The 17,868-nt window shown below is 41.4% G+C and overlaps 1 protein-coding gene across 3 annotated transcripts in view; it reads left to right on the top strand.

Moving 5' to 3' along the window:
- The window catches only part of MXI1 (MAX interactor 1, dimerization protein), a 92,868-nt gene extending 75,442 nt beyond the window's left edge, over positions 1-17,426 (top strand). For all 3 annotated transcript variants that reach the window (XM_032793519.2, XM_075061368.1, XM_032793517.2), the window contains 2 exons: positions 306-477; positions 2,947-17,426. In XM_032793519.2, coding sequence (XP_032649410.1) covers positions 306-477; positions 2,947-3,110 — 336 coding nt within the window. In that variant the 3' untranslated portion in view covers positions 3,111-17,426. The remainder of the gene's footprint in view (positions 1-305; positions 478-2,946) is intronic.
- The last annotated feature ends 442 nt before the right edge of the window (positions 17,427-17,868 follow it).

The following is a 17,868-nucleotide window of genomic DNA, read 5'->3' as shown; positions in this document are numbered from 1 at the left end:
ATGAACTCAGTGATGCAGCTTATTGGTTAATTGCACGTTTATAAAGCACAACAATTTTAAAAAAATCCTGTTTTCATTCACCCCTCAAAATCCTCCTTGTACAATTATGTAAGATCTAGCAAAGGTGTAAACCAACAAAGACACAAGTAGACTTCATTTCTACTAGTGACTGAAGGGCAGTCTGATCCGATACTTATCTGAGCATAAATCCTTTCAGAACATGGGAAAATCTGAAGCAAAGTATATGGCTGTACTATAGAAAACAAGAATTAAAGTCATAATCAAGTCATATTTTATCATGTCAGAAACTTGAGGAGGCCGAGAGGAGAAGCCAACACCAGCTTGAAAACCTGGAACGAGAACAAAGATTCTTAAAGAGAAGGCTGGAACAACTGCAGGGTCCTCAGGAGATAGAACGAATACGAATGGACAGCATTGGCTCAACCATTTCCTCTGATCGCTCGGATTCAGAGCGAGGTAGGTGTTCTAATGCGTCCAGCCTAACTAAAATACTTTGCAAAAAGATCTGCTCTAGCTCAAACAGGAATTAATTAGGGAAATCTTATGTTCTGTGTTATACAGAAGGTTAGATGAGATGACCACAGTGGACCCTTCTAACCTTAGAATCTGTGGATCTACAAAAAGGGATGCATCAGGATAAACACTGAACTCTCCTGAAAATTTGAGAGAGTGGCGACTGATTCCTTCCTTCCGTTGTGCTCTTCCTGTTACTTGCCTCTTTGCTTTGCCATTGAATGGGTCTCTGTATTTGCCGAGCAAAAGATGTGTGCTTTGTCATGTCATTCTGCCTCAGTTATTGGTCAGTCTTGCTTAAGTTGAGGAAAGGGGTCATGGTTGTGGATTCAGGTGATTCTTGTGGTATTTGAACTTGACCGCTGTATGTGAACAGTTGTCTGAAGTCAGAATCCAAAAGCTTTGTTTTTAAAACAATGATCCATGATCCCAAGTCAGTAACCAAACACATGCTTCAAAATATAAACATGGATTGTGCTCCTCCTCTTTATAAAGTAAAACGAAGGCCTAGAAGGAAGTTTCAGAAATCAGGGTTCCATTTTCTGCTTGTTCCTGCTATTTCTGAGTTAAGGACTTGTCTTTCCCATTTTATTGGACAATTCCTCTGAAGGATTTGCATATGAAGCAAGTACCTTCTCCTCCCTACCCTGAAGGGGGGAGGTATGGGAGAAACGTTGAATCTTTCAGAGATTTTTTTCTCTCAACTGTGTGTCAAGTGTTACAGTTAAATATGTTTTTAACAAGTTTTACTCAACCACTTGCTTGGCATCTGTGATGATATAATCCTACTAGTGCTCAAACTGGACATAAAAGTTTCTCTCAGGAAAAAAAAGGCAGAGAAGACTTGGAGGTGTGATGTTAAGATGAAGCAGAATTATTAAAAAAAAAAATCTGACTTCCTTTATATATCATAAATAAGGCTAAGATTTTGTCATGGTTATTTTTAGTAAAAGTCATGGATAGGTCACAGACAACAAACAAAAATTCAAGGAGCCTATGACCTGTCTGTGATTTTTACTAAAAATAACTGTACAAGCCACGTGACAGAGATGCACAGCCCCAGCTGCAGCCCCAGCTGCAGAGCAAGAACACATGGCCCACCTGCGGCCCCCATAGCGGGACTATGTGGGGAGCATAGCCACGGCTCCTGCCCCAACCGTGGCTCCAGCCCTGGCTTCAGCTGCGGGCAGCTGAAGAGATCACAGAGGTCCGGTAAAGTCACGGAATCTGTGACTTCCATGACCTCCGTTCCTAAATCATAGCCTTAATCACAAAGAACCAACAAAGAGCACAGAGATTGTCCATCGATTTATTAGTGATCTGTGAGCTTCACTGTTTTACCAATATTTTTCATTTATTTTTTAGTGTTGTCATTTTTAAGGTCTGTGGGTAAAATTTTCAAAAGCATTTCAGTGACTTGGGAGCCTCAGTCTTATTAACTTTAATGGCCCAAAGTCACCGAAGTGCTGTTCAACATGGTACCCTGTGTCCCTATAGAAACACACTACAGTACCCTATATAGCTCTGTCTCAGCTATCACAACTGTAAGGTGTCCCCCAGTGCTGCTATTTGTCACTGTAGTCTCCGAAAGATCCAGATCTGTGTTGTGCTAAACACTGTGCAAACACAGAAAGTGACAGCCCCTGACCTGGAAGAGCTTATCATCATCTTGATATCTGAGTTGCAGAGGACATTGAAAGCAGTCTGCTCTCATGGTGATAAAGTCAATCCAAGCTTGGGGGAATGCCCAGGCCTTCAGAACCAGGGTGGCAATGATGGCAAAGTAGCTAGACTTCACGACCGGGGGCTGAACGCTGTGGTGCTGCTTAACACAGGTTCTTCCACAGCCCTGCAGAGCAGAGCCACTGACTAATGATAAATCCAAACTCTGCTGAGTTCTTCATCTTAAGAACATAATGTCCATACTGGATCTCATCTCATCCAGTATCCTGTCTTCAGACAGTGGCCATTACCATGTGCTTCAGAGGGAATGAACAGAACAGGGCAATTTATTGAGTGATCCATCCCCTGTCATTCAGTTCCAGCTTCTGGCAGTGAGAGGTTTAGGGACACCCAGAGCATGGGATTATGTACCTAGCCATCTGGCTAATAGCCATTCATGGACCTATCCACCATGAACGTGTCTAATTCCTTTTTTAATCCAGTTCCTAGCTTGAAAGCTTGGGGTTGGCTGGCAGCAAAAAAGTTTAGTAATGCCTTTGAAACACATTGAGACAGCATCCTCCTTGCTGAAACAGGCACTCTGCTCCTCCCCACTTTTGGAAACCATTGTGAATTGTACCGTGTGATGCATATTTTATACCTGGAGTGTTGATCGTTTGTGGATTGTAGAGTTCAAGGTGTAGCTGCCTGCGATGACACTAACCTGCGTGTGTGTCGTTTTCTTTGCAGAAGAGATTGAAGTGGATGTTGAAAGCACAGAGTTCTCCCATGGAGAAGTAGACGATATCAGCACAACCAGTATCAGTGACATTGATGATCACAGCAGCTTGCAGAGTGTTGGGAGTGACGAGGGTTATTCCAGTGCCAGCGTCAAACTCTCGTTCGCTTCCTAGAACAAAGTGAGATAACAATGCAGGGCGGATTATTCCACTGGAGTAATCGGAGTTCAGACTGGGTTCTAGATGCAGTATCCTCTTTTAGAAATGACACGTCAACAGCTAGACCGGAACAGACCTATATATATGTACCCCTTGGGCAATAGGAGGCCTTCGTAGGAACCCATGTATGTCCATTGGGTCATGTTGCAAAACCCTGGTTTCCCCTAGTGTAGTGAGACTGAACCCCGGCCCTTCTGAAGTCAGTGACAAAACTCCAATTGGCTTCAGTGAGACCGGGATTTGGCCCTTACATGATGAATTACTTTGCTTTGACTTTGTTTATTTGAAAGAGGATACTGGAGATTCAGCCCCTCTCTCTTTCACTTTGTCATGAGATCTGAGAAACGTCCAGTTTTTCTCATACTGCATTCAGACAGAACAACTTGGTTTAGACCCTTCTGGAACTTTCCTGGTCCTGATATATGATCACCATCAGGCATTATAGTAACATAGCAGGAAGTCACAGCAGCTTGGCCATGAAGATGTATCACACAACCTATGAATAATAATAAGTGTTCAGTTCATGCCCAGAGAGAGAGGCAACAGTGAAGATTGTTCAGGAGAAATCACCATTCAGCTCAACGTTCTATTGGACATCATTTAAAGCAAGTACCGTTATCACACTGCTAGCACTAGGTTACTAACCTGCAATCCACCAGCACGTGGCGGGCTGCGTTGTAGAGTCCCCTGGAGAGAGAGAGAGAAAGAGAGAGCTCTCCCTCTTTTTCTCTCTCTCTCTCTCTGACGGAAAGAAACCAGCGTGTGGAAAGTCATGCCCAGATACTGAGCCACTATGACCTTTTTTATTTAAAGATCTTTTGATAAACGTTTGTAAATGTGTTGGGAGTAAAAACACTCCAAATGTGACACGTCTTTTTAGATGTCTTTTATATTGGATTAACGCCACTGAAAAGGTATCTGTTTTGATGCAGCACTTGACCTATTGAAACACAAAAATGCTCTTCGCCGTGCACAAAACAAACAATGTCTGTGCTGGCTTGGAAAGGTCAGGGTTGCTGGGTTTTTTGGTTTCCCTTTTTTTAGTCATTCCCCTTGCAAACTTTGAAGGCACCTGATCCCCTACACTAGTCATAGTTCAATAGTTAACATAGTTAAGCTCAGCACTTGTCTCATCTTCATGCAACATTTAGCCTGCGCACATCCCCGTGCGTATCCACTATCTCACCTGTGCAGGTGCTGTTGCTGTTGAGAGCTATTGTATCGAATATTTTATGATTTTCTTGGAGGTGAGATTTCTAACCTGCACTTTGAGGGCTTTTGCTTTCTTGTTTTGTCTTTTTTTTTTTTTTTCCAATGGTGAGAATTATATTTTTGTTTTCCAAGTTAAAAACCTTCTTACAGAGACCTCACCAATGGCATTGTTTGAAATTTTGTATACCTTTAAGTAATTTAACTACCCTCTCATTACTAAGGAAAAAAATAAAAGGAAAAAAAATGCTTTATAAAATTCATAACTTACTGCTGATTTGAATGGGTTGTTAATTTCAGGCCTGTTTTTTTAATTGTTTTTAGGTAGGGCTAGGCAAAAAAAAAAAAATGAAGACAACCTTATTTAGCAGTGCAGTAGAATTGTGTTTATATGTTAGAATATGGTCCCACATTAAAGTAGCACTTTAACACCATTAAACATTTCTGGATCTGAAATGAATTGTGTTCCTCCATCTTGGTTGCTCATGTGACTTTAGCATACACATGTTCATTCTTGGGCTCTTCTTGTGCCTGGAGGGGAAAAAAGTGTATTCCCTTTAATCCCGTGAAAAGAAGATCCTGAATCATTTAATGTAGATTTTGTCTAATTTCTGTAAATTGCATGTGTTTGAACATTCCTATGTTACCAAATCCCCCCCTGTGATATGACGTCATACAGTATGAGACACAAAATCCCTCTTCATGGAGTGGAGGAATAATCTTTCCATGCTTTGATGGCTGTCCTCAGCAGCAATAGAAACCGGCCAGTTAATGGAGTTATTCCTTTAGCTGAATTGGGGTTGGGGAGTCTTTGTTTTATTTTCAGGCTGCATATCATGGAATTGATCCTTGATAACAATTCTAGAACCTGTATGTAGGCAGCTATGGATTGTTACATGTATTTATCAGCTTAAGTCAATGGGGCTACTCATATTAGTAAGAAGAAATCAAGTGCGTAAAGATTGAAGGATCACATGTGAACTGATAATCATTGACTGAGCCCCCCACAACTACCAATTTTTGCCCATACTAGAATGATCAAAAGCTGGAATTTATACCTGACACTATTCAAATGAGCTCTGATAGCCACCATTTTGTGGCAGTCTCACTGCAGCAATGAAATGGTGGAAAAGAACTTAACACAGACAGAGGATGATCTTCAGTTACTGTCGATGGACTCTTGTGGTGTTCACCTTCTTTGGAGATGAGTCCCACTATTCACGATCACTAGGGAACTCCAGCCATCCTGGACAACCCAGCCTTCTGGTTCTTCCTCTTTTGGCTGTGTATTTTTTGGATCAAAAAGTACATGTGGGCGATGGTAAAAAGGTTGCTTGGCAAATAAATCACATTTGAGAAATATAAACATTAGTGAACTTTATTAATTTTAATTTTTTTTGTAAAGGAAGAAAATCAGTGTTGGGCAGTCCTGGCAGAGTAGGGCTATCCCAGAGTGTGTTTTTGGAACCAATTTTTCTGAAAGGTTCTGAAAGGTAAAGCCAGCCATTTGTATGCTCTTTGGGATCACTTTGATATTGGTGTCATCTTTAGGAGTGCAGTCAAGGGTCTGGAAATTTCAATTCCAAATACTGCAGCTGGAAGGGAGGGAAATGTAATCCACTTGGTAGCTTCCATCTGTGCTGTCTTACTTGCCGATCATTGAGTGGGTCACTTATCAGTGTCCTCGTAGAGAGAGCCTTTAAAGGACAAACACAATTATCCTACAAACCTTTTATAATAGTAGTTAATGACAAAAGTTGGCTGCTTATTGGTGATTGGGTCCCTTCTAGGGATTTCATTATATCAGTTCCTTTTACACCTCTGGACATTAGTGGAAGATCTGCTATGTGAGAGAAATGTTTCCACAGCTGCTTTGTGATGTTGGTTCAATCCCTTTTTCATTGCTTTAATACTATATTGTTAGCACTAGCTTTTCTTTATAGGTTCTTCTAAAAACTAAACTAACGTTAGTTATTTTTGTTTTGTTATTTTAGCCTTTTGCATCGGAATGTCCAAGACAGCAGGTTGGCCCAGAGAAGCCACCATAAATGATCGAGCAGATCATCATAGCTAATTGGCCTATACTATGTAAATCAGATTAGGTGACAGTCCCTTCTGGTTATAAAACATAAAAATCAAAGTAATTGTCCCCTTTGTGATAAGCCAAAATAGTTTAGTGTTTTGGATCTGCTTAAAGATCACCACCAGCCTTAAAAAAAATCAGTTGCTGCTAAATTCCCTTCTGTCTTTTCAAACAGAGTCAGCAGCTTGAGATGTCAATCCAAGGAAGCATGTCTGATCTTGTTTTCCCCAGGAATTGAAATTAGGGGGGGTGTTTGAATTTACGGGAGGTTATGTGTGTCAGGGATGATGAGGGGTGAGCCCATAAGGGTGAAGCTGGGCTGTATGGCACCATAGTAAAAACTGAAAATTGTTTCATTACCATTTTATTAGATTTAACTCATGTTTTAAAATCATCACACAAATTAAAGTTGGCTACTCAAGCCTTCTATGAAGCACGACATCTACATCCTTCTTGGTTTCTTGTTATATTTTTGCACAAATCTGTTAATGAATTTCTTGAATGCCATGCATTCATCTTTGGTGGGTTCTCATGTGTCCAGTACTTCCATTCCTTCAATTGATATGCTCATTAGTTCATTCACTTGATCAGGCAGAAGGCGACTTCTTTCTGAACACAAAATTCTATTCAATAATGAAAAAGAATGCTCAACTATAGCTGTTGTGACTGGGAGTAACAAGAGATGAATTCCTATTTCTTTCATCCCAGGAAACATAGCAGAAAGATTGGGCTGAGCCACTAGTGATGATAAAAAAGAAGTCGAAGTCAAATCTTCATTCATTCGTCGTATGATATTCCACTCTGTGTTCAAATTCTCTTTCCTATCCTGAGCATATGGCAGCCCTATTGTTGGTAATGCCTCACTCCACCCAACTGTTGGTGTTTTATAGGACAGGGATCTGTAAAAGCGACGTAGAGGTTGAGTAGAATCTAGAAGTCACTATTGTAGATTTTTAAGAATCAAGTCTGTGTACTTTTTCAGTTGTCAACAAACACTTCTTGTCCTCTTCACTTAAGGATTCAATATAAATGCCTTCATTAGTCAACTTCTGGACTGAAGTTTTTGCTTCTTCCAGTACTTTTTCAATGGATAGCTCTCTGATCCAAATGTAGCTTCTATTGCTGGACAAAGATCTACGATTTTTGTAGCAGATGCCTGGATGGCATTGTTTAATGACCCACGTGGTTTCAACAGTAGACTTACAAGAGGGAGAACGAAGGTAGTAGTGAAAGTAATCCACCAGCCTCACTACTTAGATCTATCCCATCTTGGTAGATACTTTCCAAAGCCAGTAATAACGGCTGGAGTAATTTTAAGACAACAGCCAACGATCGTTCATGAGAATGCCAGAGGGTTTTCCCAGGTTGGACTAATTTGAACTTCAGTACCAGTGTCTCTTCTATATTTTCCAAGATACTCAGTCTTTTTGGACTCTTGCTGAAAAAAGAATATGATGAAGACCTTACATTTATAGCTTTTTAAAATGTCTGTTGAAGAGTCTGCGGCTTGTATTAGCAGTAGTTGGAATAGCTGGCCTCTGCAGTGTGTATAGGAGAGATTAGGGTTACACTTTTCTCTGAGCAAAGTTTGTGCTCCACCATGTCTTCCAGAGAAGTTTGCAGCTCCATCAAATGAACAAGCAGCCATCTGTTTGGGGTCCAGTTGACAAGCATTTAACTCTAAGATGTGGGTTGTCACCAATTCTTCTATAACTTGAACATCTAGAAATGCATCTACTGGCCTACCACTGACATCAAGATAATGTACACAGTGCCTTAATACTTATGCCTATTTGCATCAGTGCATTCATCAGCCATGTATGCAAATTTTTTGAATGTGGTGAGAGAGTTCTTCACTTTTTCAATTGTTGAGTCTTTCACTGTTGCACCACATGCTTCTAGCCAGTCAGTTGAGTTTCTTGCAGAAAGATAGTGAGCGTTTGCTGGTCTTGTTCTGAACCAGTGTTCAACTTCAGGATAAACAAGTGACAATGCATTTCACATTGGCCTCCAGTTTTTAGTGTGTGATATCTCTTGCTTAAATAGGAAGTATGATGCCACAGACATGTTTGTTTGCATGAACTGCATTGTGTCTCCAGCATTCTTAACAGCCTCATTAACATTCACTGGTATTGTCCTTGGTCAGTGGAGACTCAGAGCTCAGAGGTGCTTTCTCATGAGTTGACCTCCCAGTTGGGGGCAAGAAGGTACCTTTATCGTTCCTCCAGCTGCTTACTGTTCGCTCTAGCCACTGTTGTTCATTGTGCCACCATTCACTCCATCGCTTTGTTACCAATGGCCCTACGCCGTCACCTTCTGCTATCACCTGCCACTGTGACCTCTGCGAGTTGGTCTCTTGAGGTTCCACCCAGCTCTCAGTGATTTCAACTGAGCTCTCAGTGGGGGAACCTCACTGTTAGTGCAGACTGGGCTGTCTCTTCCACAGAAACACTGTCTGCTTAGACCTGATTATCAATGATTTTAGCTGTAGTGGTCACATAACAAAACAAAAGACTATCTATGGAGTTTAATCAGCTCTTTCTTTAAACAGTGGAGAGGAGCAGGTCAAATCGTACTTGTGACTCAGGGAGACCATCAAGCACAACACCTGATCCCATGCTCTCTTTTGATGCACTTAGTCAGCACAGGCTAAGTACAGTTCTACTGCCCTTTACTCATACAATAAGAATAACAATATTTCATTACACCCCACAAAAGTAATTTGTAACCCAACCCTAGCCAAAATCTATCACTTGGGGAACACAGGTCTGTTTTCTGGATACCTAGGTAGATTAGGTGTGACTGTAAATATAATCTGGTTCTGAAGCCTTTTCCCCAGCTCATCACTAGCTGTGAGGGAGAGCTCATTTAGACTCTGCTTACAAATCATAATTTGAAATTATTAGTGTAACATTCGTGGGAGGCTACGGGCCTACCCAGAGTGCTCCGCAAGAATGAGGCCCACACACACCATGAGTTATTGGCGTTAATGAAGGTAAAGTGACACATCCGCAACGGGGACTCCGGGCGTTGCTGTCACAGAGGCGGGGAACCCAGCACCGAAGCTCAGCTCGGCCTGGGTCGGAGTCCAAAGGCGGGACCGGGAGCATGCATACAGATATGTATACACAATACAAAGCAACTCATACATATGCAAGAAGGGACTTCCCACAGGCTATGTCCGTCCTTTGGCCTAAGGCCATACAAACTGGTTTCAACCAGTTAAAAGCAAGTTATAACTGGCATGCCATGTCCTACAATGACTGGCCACTTAGCAAGCAGGGGCTTTTCATAAGGCCACCGAGAAAGCGGAAATACCCTAGCTAGGCCGTGATACAGTCTTTCGCAATCCCCTGCAATTAGGTTGGCCAACATCACCGAAATGAATGCACTGACATTGTCATAAAAAACAACAGCTGTATAAGGAAGCTAGTCTATGTTCATACTTTTCAAATCTATTATAATTTTTCAGATACACATTTTATCATACACTGTATATGCTTTGAAAGTGTGTATTAATGTTTCAATTGCCATTCAAATTTCCAAACAATCACTAAATTGGCAATACTGCATGTAACTAGTTCACAAAACAGAGTAGGGAGGAGGGTGTGTAGTGAAATCCCTGGTTCTACCAAAGCACTTAGCTCCAACAGAACTAGCAAAGCAAGTTAAAATTATGCATCTACTTCTCCCCATTCTTCAGAACTGAGAAATGCCCCCCCAAAGCTTTTGATCTTCGTACCTACTCATGTACTATTCTGTTATTACTGAGATAGCAGTAATTTCTTCAGCTGACTTATATAATGCAGTTCTTCCTGAAAGTCTCCCATTTGTTGTCTTAAGACACTGTTCATCCAAAGCTGAAACGTTTGAGCCTTTAATATTACCCGTCTGTGCTAGCACACTTGGATGGAACTCCATGACTAGTTACTGTCCCCTGAGAATCCACTATGTCAACATAAGTCTGGGATCAAGGCTTTTATGTGTGTGTTGACATCCTGATTTTTTCCCTCCTCTGTCTAGTTTTCTGATTTTAGAAATCAGATCCAACCCCCAGAAGAGCAGGATTGTTCTTTGTGCAAGCAGCTCTTTTTCAAAAAAAAAAAAAAAAAAAAAAGATTGGAGGACATTTCAGATATTGGCTACATACTTAGAAGCATAGCAGAAGGTGCAGGAATTTTGACGGGTTCATATAGTTTCCATAGGTTTGTTAACCAATATGGTTAAGTCCAAGTTGAGAAGCTACAGAAAATCCATTCCGGAATGAATTTCTGCAACATAAACCTCCTTAAGGCATTGTCTGAACTCTGTCCCAAAGGTACTTTCCACCCCAGAACACCACTTTTAGTTATACCCACTCTCCCCTTGAGAGTTGGGTAATTGAGGCCCTGAGCCTGGAAAACTCCACAGTTTCAGTGCCCAAGACTGTAACTTGAGTACATGAAGCTCCTTCAAAAGAGTTTATGTGAATGATAATCCCCAAATGGCAAATTATTAAGGCATGTTGGTCAAGTATAATCTTAGTTTATGGCTAGAGGTTCTTTCCTCATTGGAGCATCAGATGAGGGTGACCTTTGATGCTACTGAAACATGTATAAGTAAGAGAGAATACAGTAGAGTATGATACTTTTACTCTTGGGCTTAGAAGATGTTGTCAGACATGCATGTCTTGAGATATTTGAATTACAATAAGATGAGCAGGAAAGTCTCATTAGATGAGTTCCTGTCCAACAAAAAAGTTTATAATGAAGCTACATTTACTTCCTTCAGACTTACTTCAAAACCTTCTGTGCTTTCCATGCCTTAGAGTTCAAGGATGTGTCTGTCTAGGTGAGGATGTATCTCTGATAGATGTGGTTCAGTGTTGCCTTTTGAGCTGGTGGTGCATCCATTTGTGATCAGGAATTCTTAAATTGTAGGTTAGTAGCATAGCTTGGGAGTTATGCAATTTGTTCATTCCTGAAAGGTCAGGCACTAAATGGTTTGGTATGTCTGCAGGGGAATCCATGGAGTCAAGCGAAGGTGCAGCCTTGACTAGAAGATGTCAGTTATCGTATAGGCCCCCTTTGCTATGATGCCAATCACATAGTCCTTTATTGTCCCTATAAACAACTGCATCATCTCATTTCTTCTAAAGCCTTATCTTAGTCCCATAGCAGCAGAGAGTGAAACTCTCATTAATTTTAGTGGGAACAGAATTAAGTCCTTTTTATCCAAAGCACTTTATTCCCACTTTAATCCATTTAGCAGCAATATCAGCTTTCTGCTTACCACCACATGGCAGACACACGTTTCCTTTTCCTTCATCTAAACTTGCCTATTCTCATCACATAGCAGTTTGTGACACAAACTGCTATCTCTTTGGTCCTCATAAGATTGACGAGCTGTCCTCCTTGATGTTTTTCTAGGCTTGTTTCCTACATAAGGTTATTTTTTGTTGTGGCAGTTACTTGGGCTTGTAGTTTCCGTGAACCACACAGTCTCTAGTGTAAGCTCCAAATCCATCCTCTGCTAAATTTTACAGAAGTAAGGTGGCTTTCCTTTAATCATCCCATCCGTGTTACCCTCCACATATGCTGCCTCCCCCAGAAGCTTGTCCTGGTGAGTCCTCTACGCATAAATTAGCTCTCTAAAAGGTCCTTGTGCTACAGACAAACTCGTTAAAAAGGCCATCCAGTATTTTCCCTCTTTTGACACCAATATATTACAGCATGTCATCTTGTGTCTGAGAATGAGGTGGGGGGGATGGCTGGCTTGCTGCATTTGGTATGGTTACTCTTTGGAGGAGGTCATTTTAAACCCCATTCCATTTGAGGTATGTCATTGACAGAAGGTAGCCTCAAAGTGATCTATCTTGTGAGACCTGTAGGTAGGGAAAAATGGGGTTAACTTACATTTTTTTAACCAAATTTTATCCTAGACACTCGTGTGCAGAGGAATTTAGTTCTGACCTTCTTGTTTGGCAAGGTCTGCTTCTGAGCTGCAAGCTCCAGCACCTTGTTGTCTGGTCTTCTCTTAGGTTGCTTGCTGCGCTGTATGCATAGACTTCATTTGTGCTGTTCATTCTTTGAACTACCTGAGGACCTGGGCTGCTCCTACTGAAATGAATGGGAGTTTTCAAAATTAAATTAGTGGGATCAGGATAGGCCCGTAGTTACTTGCTCTAAGTTGATAATATTTTTGTCAGGGTCATAACTTTTGTTATGTTTGAGTTCCAGCATTTCCCTGGCACCAGGCCACAGTGAGGGAAACTCCGTCCCCTTGAAACCTGGGAGTAGCTGAAGTCCCCAGGGATGATCTCCTGACCCCACAGAAGTCAATGGCAAGGGGACTAGGATTTCACTCCAAGAGTAGAGATGTGCATGAGAAGCTCACCATTAAAAGAATAGGTAGGCTGCTTACTTGAAGCTAATACAATAACTTTGATCCAGACTTCTGTGCACACCTCCCCTTGAAAAATGGGCGTTGCTGTGTCTTACTAGTGGGACAGAGAGATTGAGGTTCTGAGGTAGCATAGAGGGGTGTCTACACAGCAAAGAAAAACCCACAGTGCTGAGTCGCAGAGCCCAACTCACTTTTCTTGGGCTGTGGAAATAAAAATAGTAGAGTGAATGTTCGGGCTTAGGCTGGAGCCTGGGCTCCGAAATCCTTTCCCCTCACTGGGTTTCAGAGCGCAGGCTCCAGCCTGCGTGGGAATGTCTACACTGCTGTTTTTAGCCTCACAGCTCAAGCCTGAGTCAGTTGACTTGGGCTCTGAGACGGTGCTGTGGGTTTTTTCTTTGCAGTGTAGGGACCGTAGATATAGAGTGTATTAAGTTTGCTCCCTCAAGTGGAGAGTGGGGCCGGACAGTGTGCATCTTGTGTGCTGGAAGGCTGATAACTAGGACCCTACCATGAAAAATGCATCACAGACCATGAAATCTGGTCTCACCCTATGAAATCCGGTCTTTTCTGCGCTTTTACCCTATATTGGACAGATTTCACGAGGGAGACCAGCATTTCTCAAATTGAGAGTCCTGACTCAAAAGGGAGTTGTGAGGGGGGCGGGTCGCAGTATTGCCACCCTTACTTCTGCACTGCTTTCAGAGCTGGCTGGCTGGAGAACAGCGGCTATTAGCCAGGTGTCCAGCTCTGAAGGCAGTGCCCTGCCAGCAGCAGCACGGAAGTAAGGGGTGGCAATACCATACCATGCTATTCATGCAGGAGGAGCAGCAGTGCAAAAATAAGGATAGCAATACCGCAACCCCCTCCCTACAATAACCTTGTGGACCCCCCCACACACACACACACAATTCCTTTTGGGGTCAGGACTCCCACAATTACAACACCATGACGTTTCAGATTTAAATAGCTGAAATCATGAAATTTACAAATTTTAAAATCCTGTGTCTGTGAAATTGGCCAAAACGGACTGTGAATTTGGTAGGGCCCTACTGATAACGCTACCAGTGCTCCTCTTTTTTTCTCTTTGTTCTTATTTATTGCAATATCTTGCATGCTCTGTGAAACATAGCTGGTAGGATGAATTTCATGTTTGAGCCTGTACATTGTCCTTCGCTGACCACAACTTTCTCAGTTGGCACCTAGAATTCTACACCCTTCTTATGGGTGGATGGAGTCAGGTGATTGCTGATTCCCTACTGCTGTAGGAAACGGGATTGATGGGATGTGACAGGGGCCAGCAGACATGGAAAGCATTCTCATTTTGAAAACATTGTTCAATTGAATTATAATTTTACAAGGACAGGACCTTCCTGTTTTCGGAAGGGATGTATCTCAGGTTCCTGCATCAGAAATTAATCTTTTTCACCTAGCCTACCCTTTGGTGCTTCCAGTTAGGAGTCTGTCTTTATACTTCTCTTTTGCTGCCGTTTATGAGCACGCCTCTTGACTTTCTTGGGACCACATAATGGTGGAAAAGTTCCCTAATCTGCAAGTTTGTTCCACTGCAGATGAACATCATGTTTGCTAAAAGGAGGTTGCATGGTCTAGTGGATTGGGCACATCACTGACTCTTTTGGTCTTGAGTGAATCACTTAATCTGTGCCTCAGTTTCCTGATCTGTAAATATAGATATTGCCTTGCATCGAGCCATGTGGTGAGGATTAAGATAATGTTTGCACAGTGCTTTGAACAAATACTACTCGGGGGGCGGGAAGGGGCGAGCGCTAAATGTTACTCAGTCTGTTCAGCTAGTCGGGTGACATTGATTGGTGTCAGCATATTTCTAGGTGATTTAGAATCCGTACTGCGAAACATCCGGTAGCTATTATGGGTTTGTGAAATGTACTCAGAAATGCTGGAACAATACAGTGTAAATGGATCAAAAATCAAGCAATCACACTGGAAGAGAAAAGTGAAAACCAATGAGTCCCATTAGTTCAAACTCTAGGGGCAGTAGTGGTGTGGAGTTTAAAGCATACGGTTATATGGAACTTCCCTTCTTCAAGCCCTAGTTTATTGACTTAGAGGACACTTTCACATTTCCTAGTACATCTGACCAAGCAAAGGACCCAAGAGGGCAACATAGCTATCTTCAGACCAACCAGATCTTGTATTCTTTTCTGTTCTGCCTTTGATTCCAATTACTGTTAAAAGAAATGTTACTGAGACAGAAAAGCCATTTTTCTAAATGCACAATAGGCCAAATTCATCCCTTCTATAACATACCATGGAGATTAACATTACAGCAGGGATGGATTTGGCCCAGCCAGATAATTGTGACCTCCAAGAACATTTGCAGACTCTCTCATTTAGCTGTAAAGGAGATGAAAGCCAAAGAATGGACAATAGAAGCTGATCTTCATGGTGGTTTTAACGTCACAATCATGGTTTCAACTTCCACACAGACTTAATGGTAATAGATCATGAAGAGAACTTGCTTTGGGATAATAGTATTCTAGCAAGCAACTCATAGCATTCACTGTGGTTATGTTTAGAAAAGTTTCCATTTAACCCTCTCCTCAAAACAGGAAGTTTCTGAAGCCCTTCCCCCTCTCTCAAATTTTTTTTTGGATGTAAGTTTCCAAACTTGATTTCTCCCTACTGGTGGCATGGTGGTCAGTTGGTTGTTTTAGGGGTATTTGTTTTTTCGGAAGTTTTTGAGAAAAATCCCTCCAGCTCCTCTGAAGTGATGTGAGGGTGCAAAAATATACACTTATTGCCTTGTAAAAAGAAACATTTGAACCACACTTTAACAGGGTTGCAGCAAAAGCACCTCGAGTTTGAAAGTTAGCACGGGCATAGTCTCACTGAGGAGCAGCGCCTTTGCTAAGTCTGGGAAGAGGAAGCAATTTTTAGACCAAAGTGTTTGAAAAATTATTTCCAAGCATGTTCCATCAACAACTGTTTTCGTAGAACTTTGCACCTCCTCTGATAAATGTTCTCTCTGCCTAACTTGACCAAGTGATCATCGTAAGGTAGGTTAAATATTGAGCTTTAGTTATGTGCTAGTGTCCCGTTATAAAATGACACACCTCTCCAGGGGTTTAGTTTTGTGTTTGATGTTTTTACACTAAAAATATGTTGCTTAAGCAGATCTCTTGTTAACAGCAGGATGATAGAAATGCATATAATTTAGCATATTACACAGAACACTTTGCCAATACTGAGTTTAAACTAACCCATTTAGAGATTAAATAAAATATTTTTATAAGCAGGTATAAGAATGGCCGTAGTGGGTCAGACCAATGGTCTATCTAGCGCAGTATCCTGTCTTCTGACAGTAGCCACTGCCAGATGCTTCAGAGGGAGTGAACAGAACAGGGCAATTTATTGAGTGATCTGTCCCAGCAGTCAAAAGTATGCAAAGAGCAATATGAGCACCAAGTTATCTATATTCTAGCATGACTTGTTTGAAGGGAAAGAGAAACCCTATTGTCCCATACTTACTATTTCAGTGATCAAAACACAAGTGAGTTAGTTTTACAAGATATTTCTAACCATTTAAGTGCTGAATACAACTGGTTGAGAAATGTCAATGACCAATAAACATTTGCCATCTTTTTCCAGCCAGCTCTGAATAGTAGTAAACTTAATTATAAGCTGAACAAGGTCCTTCCTTGTATTTTCAGACCTCTAAGTCAAGTGACAATCAAACTTTGGCATAGTTAGAAAACAAAGGAACGGATGTGTATCTGGACCATAAAATTTACAATAGCCAATATGATTCCCCTGGGGCCTCAGTGCTTTGTTCTCAATATTTGAAGCATCTGACAAAAATACTTGTTTTATTTTTAAAAACCTAGCTGACATGAGGATAGTATTGTCCTCCATAGAATTTAAATTTGCTTTTCTTTCCAAAAACCAGTGATGCATATAGAGCCAATGGGAGTTTTTCTATTGTCTTGGAAGCGAAATAGAAGTGGGTTCTTACTAATACAGCATAAATATTTCTCCCTATGTACAGAGCCATCTCTCTGATTTGTGAGTCAAGTTTGTGCTGTTACAATTTTACCAATAGGTTACAATCTGCATGTTAGAATCTGTTTTAGACTGTCCTAGATTATGGGTTTCCTGTAGCAATTTGTGCTTTAAGATGGGAAACATACACAGTCCCTTGTGTCAGCATAATGCTATCTTACTATTCTGGAGATGCAGTTTGGAAATTAAATGTGTATCTGCTGACAGAAAAATATTTTTCTAAGGTGTAGCTAACAATGTGAGTTTATTTGTGCTTGTCGCAGTGTACATGAGGTGTTTTTTCCTGAGCTCCTCTGAACATTTTATTTCTTGTGCTGTAACTACACAGGTGCTATAGCCACTTGCTACTTTGAGAAAAAAAACACCACACAATTGATTGGTGCTGACTCATAAAAGCCAGTCTTTGAAACAAAACACAACTGCTGACTCCATCTCTGTTTATAACATGGGGATGGTGCTGCAAAGATGTTGCATTTTTCATGATTTAAAAATAATTTTGTTTGTGGATATCTGTATTAACTTGTTTAAAACATACAAATAAATTTTATGAAATTTTATTGAGACCTAGTAGGTTTTATTACCACTCTGCATATGTCAACCCAAGTTTAAAGTCAGAAATACATTAAAATTAATGGGTAAGACCAGGGCTGGCTCCAGGTTTTCTGCTGCCCCAAGTGGTGGTGAGGGGGGGAGGCATTGGCAGCATGCACCGCTCCATTCTTCGGTGGCAAGTCTTTAACTTCCTCTTCGGCAGCAGCTCAAAGAGGAAGAGAGGGACTCACCGCCGAATTCCCACGTAAGACCTGGCTGTGCCACCCCTTTGTATTGCCTGCACCAAGCACCTACTTCGTTAGCTGGTGCCTGGAGCTGGCCCTGGGTAAGACAGGACCAGCCAAAGTGGTGACTGCTCTGATATTTACTAGCAGTGCTGTCCTGGTCAGCTCTAGTTCTATTCTGGTTATTTCAATTTCCCTCCCATTTCAGCTTGCAACCATCATG

This window comes from Chelonoidis abingdonii, unplaced genomic scaffold (genome assembly GCF_003597395.2).
Source record: "Chelonoidis abingdonii isolate Lonesome George unplaced genomic scaffold, CheloAbing_2.0 scaffold0027, whole genome shotgun sequence".
NCBI classification, from domain to species: Eukaryota; Metazoa; Chordata; order Testudines; family Testudinidae; genus Chelonoidis; species Chelonoidis abingdonii.
Note: the sequence above shows the minus strand (reverse complement) of the source record. Positions and strands in the feature narration are given on the sequence as shown.